This window comes from Anomaloglossus baeobatrachus, chromosome 1, assembly GCF_048569485.1.
Source record: "Anomaloglossus baeobatrachus isolate aAnoBae1 chromosome 1, aAnoBae1.hap1, whole genome shotgun sequence".
In the NCBI taxonomy this organism is placed as follows: Eukaryota; Metazoa; Chordata; class Amphibia; order Anura; family Aromobatidae; genus Anomaloglossus; species Anomaloglossus baeobatrachus.
In genome coordinates this window covers 185885929-185891928 of record NC_134353.1, presented here as the reverse complement: position 1 = coordinate 185891928, position 6000 = coordinate 185885929, and the positions used below count along the sequence as shown (strand labels likewise).

Sequence of the window (6000 nt, the reverse complement as noted above, 5' to 3'; positions counted from 1 at the left end):
CTTACCAAAGGAAAAGAAGCTCTGACTGAGGTAGCAGTTAGGATGAGCGGCTATAGGACTGCCAGGCGGAAGAGGACTTGGGGCCTGACAGTGCTACTGCTGCCATATCTTCATCCTCATCAGATGAGGAGTTTAACTTTGACAAGTATTTGGATGACATGGAGCAGCAAAGTGTTGCCGCAAAGAAAAAGATTTCACTCCGTCTCCTATAGCAGCAGAGTGACCAGATTTCAGTAACATTTTTCACGTGCTCTCAAAGAAATAAAAAAATTCAACCATTCATTTTTCACTTAAAGGAGTTGTCCGACAAACAAAAATTTTTGGTAAGCTAATCTGTGCTGTATTGTCATATAAATCACCCCTACATTGTTATTTTTTGTTTTCTAACTTTTGTTCCTCTTGAATTCACCCTTTATTCTCTGCAGCTCCTTGTTTACATTCAGCTCCAGCAAACTGACCACTTCCTGTGCAAAACCTCAGTCAGAGCTGTCACCACCCGGCCTCAGTGTCCAGCCTCGCCCTCTGCACACACATTCCATGTCAGTATTCTTCCCCAGCACCTGACCTGTTATCACTACAGCATTGTAAATAACAGCCCCACATCGGACTCAGCACCGCACGCGCACATCGGACTCAGCACCGCACGCGCACATCGGACTCAGCACCGCACGCGCACATCGGACTCAGCACCGCACGCGCACATCGGACTCAGCACCGCACGCGCACATCGGACTCAGCACCGCACGCGCACATCGGACTCAGCACCGCACGCGCACATCGGACTCAGCACCGCACGCGCACATCGGACTCAGCACCGCACGCGCACATCGGACTCAGCACCGCACGCGCACATCGGACTCAGCACCGCACGCGCACATCGGACTCAGCACCGCACGCGCACATCGGGCTCTGCATCGCACACATGGCTCTGCACCGCACACATATGGCTCTGCACCACACACACATATATATATATATATATATATGGCTCTGTACCGCACGCGGCGCTCTGCACCGACCCTCCCACAACCGCACCCCCATAGGGAACACATGTAGGGAGTACATACCCGTCCTCGGTCCCCGCCGCTCCTGCACGTTCGCACGCTGTCTGTGCTCTGGACATATCAGCACAGTAGTGACGTCACCGCTGTGCTGAAGAGAGCACAGACAGAGGGACAGTGATGAGAAGCTGCGCTGCTTCTCATCAGCACTTTCAAATGTACCGGCATCTGTGATCTGTGATGCCGGTACATTTGAATGTGTGATCCTGAGCAGGGGGCCCGGTGCTGGCGCTGACACCACAGCAGCCACCGCCAGGCCCTGGGGCCCATGTTGACATGAAATTACCGGAAGCGGCAAAATCGCGGCAGGAGCGGTCACATGACCGCTCTGAGCCGGGGGAGAGGGGCTGACAGCAGCGCAGGTAAGTGCTCTCTATCTACTTACCTGCCCCAATGTAGCCCAATAGGGTAATTAAAAATAAAAAGTCAAAAGAAGCCGGATAACCCCTTTAACTATAAGCAATATATGTAGGAGTCGGAGGTTTGGCTTACCGACTCCACAGCCCTGGATACAAACACACTCCATTTCTTTTTCCTGTGATTTTCTAATATTTTTGCCACGGATTTCAAAAATTACATAAAACATGGTATTTTTCCAAGAATTTAGGAAAGCTGAAGCCAAAACGTGGCAGAGCCACAAATGTAAAATACAGGGAATATTGCACCGCGCCTTCACCGTCTGTGCACCGGACATGCAGCCAAAATACGGCCACGCTGCGACAGGGCCCAAAGCTTCTACCAAATCAACTTTTAAAAAAAAAAGTGTTTACAAATGTTTATAAAGATTATGGTAAAAGGCTGTAATTATATAGTGTGTGATATTCCCGTAACTGCAGCTCCCGCCCCTCCCTGCAGTCAGCGCACACCGCTCACACACGGAGAAGACACACGGTAATACTACAAATACATCCCCATATGTCACTGTCTGTAACCCAAAATATCAGTATCTTAACGAATCAAGCAACTCAGGAGAACTCCTCCAAATCCCCGGGTACACTGCTCTATGGTGGACAGGTGGGGCCCTGTACCGGTCAGTCACCCAACCCCGTGTGTAATGGCCGCGCCTACCACACGCACAGCTCCTCCCGCCCACACACGTGACTAAGCACGTGGTCATGACGTCATGAAAGGTCCTTCAGCTGAGTGAGAGCCGGCATTTCACCTCGCAGAGATTTGGTGTATAAGTTCTTATAAGCGACTGTGACGTCACAATGGTGAGTGATCGTTATATTCCTGCACGGTGCAGCCGCTTGTTTTAAGTTTGGTAGATATGTACAGCGCACGTGTCTGCTGAGAAGAATACGTGTGATATCTTACACGTGTCTGTGATGGTAATACAGGCATATACCACAGTGTACATGTGTCTGTGGTGATAATACAGGCATATACCACAGTGTACATGTGTCTGTGGTGATAATACAGGCATATACCACAGTGTACATGTGTCTGTGGTGATAATACAGGCATATACCATAGTGTACATGTGTCTGTGGTGATAATACAGGCATATACCACAGTGTACATGTGTCTGTGGTGATAATACAGGCATATACCACAGTGTACATGTGTCTGTGGTGATAATACAGGCATATACCATAGTGTACATGGGTCTGTGGTGATAATACAGACATATCATAGTATACATGTGTCTGTGGTGATAATACAGGCATATACCATAGTGTATATGTGTCTGTGATGGTAATACAGGCATGTATCATAGTGTGCATGTGTCTGTGATGGTAATACAGGCATATACCATAGTGTACATGTGTCTGTGATGGTAATACAGGCATATATCATGTGTCTGTGATGGTAATACAGGCATATACCATAGTGTACATGTGTCTGTGGTGATAATACAGACATATCATAGTGTACATGTGTCTGTGGTGATAATACAGGCATATACCACAGTGTACATGTGTCTGTGGTGATAATACAGGCATATACCACAGTGTACATGTGTCTGTGGTGATAATACAGGCATATACCATAGTGTACATGTGTCTGTGGTGATAATACAGGCATATACCATAGTGTACATGTGTCTGTGGTGATAATACAGGCATATACCATAGTGTACATGTGTCTGTGGTGATAATACAGGCATATACCATAGTGTACATGTGTCTGTGGTGATAATACAGGCATATACCATAGTGTATATGTGTCTGTGGTGATAATACAGGCATATACCATAGTGTACATGTGTCTGTGGTGATAATACAGGCATATACCATAGTGTACATGTGTCTGTGGTGATAATACAGGCATATACCATAGTGTACATGTGTCTGTGGTGATAATACAGACATATCATAGTATACATGTGTCTGTGGTGATAATACAGGCATATACCATAGTGTATATGTGTCTGTGGTGATAATACAGGCATATACCATAGTGTATATGTGTCTGTGATGATAATACAGGCATATACCATAGTGTATATGTGTCTGTGGTGATAATACAGGCATATACCATAGTGTATATGTGTCTGTGATGGTAATACAGGCATATACCATAGTGTACATGTGTCTGTGATGGTAATACAGGCATATATCATGTGTCTGTGATGGTAGTACAGGCATATACCATAGTGTACATGTGTCTGTGGTGATAATACAGACATATCATAGTGTACATGTGTCTGTGATGGTAATACAGGCATATACCATAGTGTATATGTGTCTGTGGTTATAATACAGGCATATACCATAGTGTACATGTGTCTGTGATGGTAATACAAGGATATATCATAGTGTCTATGATGGTAATACAGGCATCTATCATAATGTACATGTGTCTGTGATGGTAATACAAGGATATATCATAGTGTACATGTATCTGATGGTAATACAGGCATATACCATAGTGTACATGTGTCTGATGGTAATAGAGGCATATACCATAGTGTACATGTGTCTGATGGTAATAGAGGCATATACCATAGTGTACATGTGTCTGTGATGGTAATACAGGCATCTATCATAGTGTGCATGTGTCTGTGATGGTAATACAAGGATATATCATAGTGTACATGTGTCTGATGGTAATAGATGCATATACCATAGTGTACATGTGTGTGATGGTAATACAGGGATATACCATAGTGTACATGTGTCTGTGATGGTAATAGATGCATATACCATAGTGTACATGTGTCTGTGATGGTAATAGATGCATATACCATAGTGTACATGTGTGTGATGGTAATACAGGGATATACCATAGTGTACAGTGGCATGTAAAAGTTTGTGGACCAATGTTCAAATTACTGTTTTTGGGAACAGTTAAGCAGGTTGAAGATGAAATGATCTCTAAAAGGTATGAAGGTAAAGATGACATATATTTCCTTTGTAGTTTGGGCAAAAAAAAAAAAATCTTTTTATCTTTTACATTTTAAAATGAACAAAAAAGAAAAATGAACCGATACAAAAGTTTAAGCACCCTGCCTGGTTAGTACCTAGTAGCACTCCTCTGGCAAGTATCACAGCTTATAAACGCTTTTTGTAACCAGCCAAGAGTATTTCAATTCTTTCAGGGATTTTCATCCATTCTTCCTTGGAAAAGTCTTCAAGTTCTCTGAGATTCCTGGCTCGTCTTGCATGCTCTGCTCTTTTGAGGTCTAGCCACAGATTTTTCATGATGTTCACATCAGGGGACTGTGAGGGCCATTGTAAAACCTTCAGATTGTTCCTTTTGAGGTCGTCTTTTGTGGATTTTGCCGTGTGCTTAAGATCATTATCCATTTGTAGAAGTCATCCTCTTTTCAACCAGCTTATTACAAATGGTGTTATGTTTGCATCAAAAATTGATTGCAATTTCATTGAATCCATTTTTACCTCTATGCGTGAAATGTTCTCCATGCACAGAATAATTGATCCACCCCTATGCTTAATGAGATGTTTATTACCTGAAAGTGTGTGCTTTTTTTTTTCTCCACACCTACCTTTGATCATTGTGGTAAAATAGTTCTATTTTCTAACCTCATTGTTCTACAGGACTTTGTTTCCAAAATGCATCAGACTTGTTTAAATGTTCTTTTGCCTACTTTTGAGTCTGACTTTTAGGCCTAAGCCACACGGCGAGAAAAACAGTGTGAGTGGAGTGCGATAAAACATCTCATTTCACTCGGACCAATATTAGCCTGTGTGTCACCATACATGAGCGATTATTTTCTCAGCCCTAATCGGACTGAGAAAACAATTGCAGCATGCTGTGATTGTAAGCTGAGACTCTTTCTCTCGCACCCATTCAAGTGAATGGGGCGAGAGAAAAATCGCACTGCACTCGCGGTACACTGGAGTACCGGGAGTGCAGTGCGAGAATGGCAATAGCCGGCTACGGAGGAGAGAGGGAGAGAAATCCTTCCCCTCCTCCGTGCCGGCCCGCCCCCTGCAGCTGAGGTCCGCTCGCACAGTCGGACCGCAGTCGCGTGGATACTAGCATGACACTCAGGTCCTGCTGTGCTGCCAGCGGGAGCCGATTGTCATGCGAGGATCACAGTAGTGCCCCGTGTGGCCCCGGCCTTATGGTGGGAACGCAAGAGAGGTTTTCTTTTTTCTACTCTTCCATGAAAGCCATATTTGTGTAGGTAGAAATTCAACAGGTGTTCGGCACTCCATCCTCAAAGTTTGGTGCACTTGGAAAGCAAGGTCAGGAAAGAAGAAAAAGAACCCGGCACTCACATATATTCAATTGATTTTGTTGCTTTATTCACCTCTTGAACGTTTCAGCTCCAACCTGAGCTTTCAACAGCTACTGGATGGAGCTGAATCATGCAAAATGCGAATAAAGCATCAAAATGGATTGAACATATTTGAGTGCCGGGTTCTTTTCCATTTTTGTGCAGATGTCTCTGAACACTAGAATAATGTACCACAGCTCCGGAGTCTGCGAAATCTGCCTGAAGGTCTTCTTCAGTCAATCTGGGGTT

The 6000-nt window shown here is 44.3% G+C and overlaps 1 protein-coding gene across 1 annotated transcript in view; it reads left to right on the top strand.

The window, feature by feature from the left end:
* The first annotated feature begins 2170 nt into the window (after positions 1–2170).
* Positions 2171–6000, top strand: part of TMA16 (translation machinery associated 16 homolog) — a 130061-nt gene continuing 126231 nt past the window's right edge. The window contains exon 1 of the mRNA XM_075347373.1: positions 2171–2275. Coding sequence (XP_075203488.1) covers positions 2273–2275 — 3 coding nt within the window. The 5' untranslated portion in view covers positions 2171–2272. The remainder of the gene's footprint in view (positions 2276–6000) is intronic.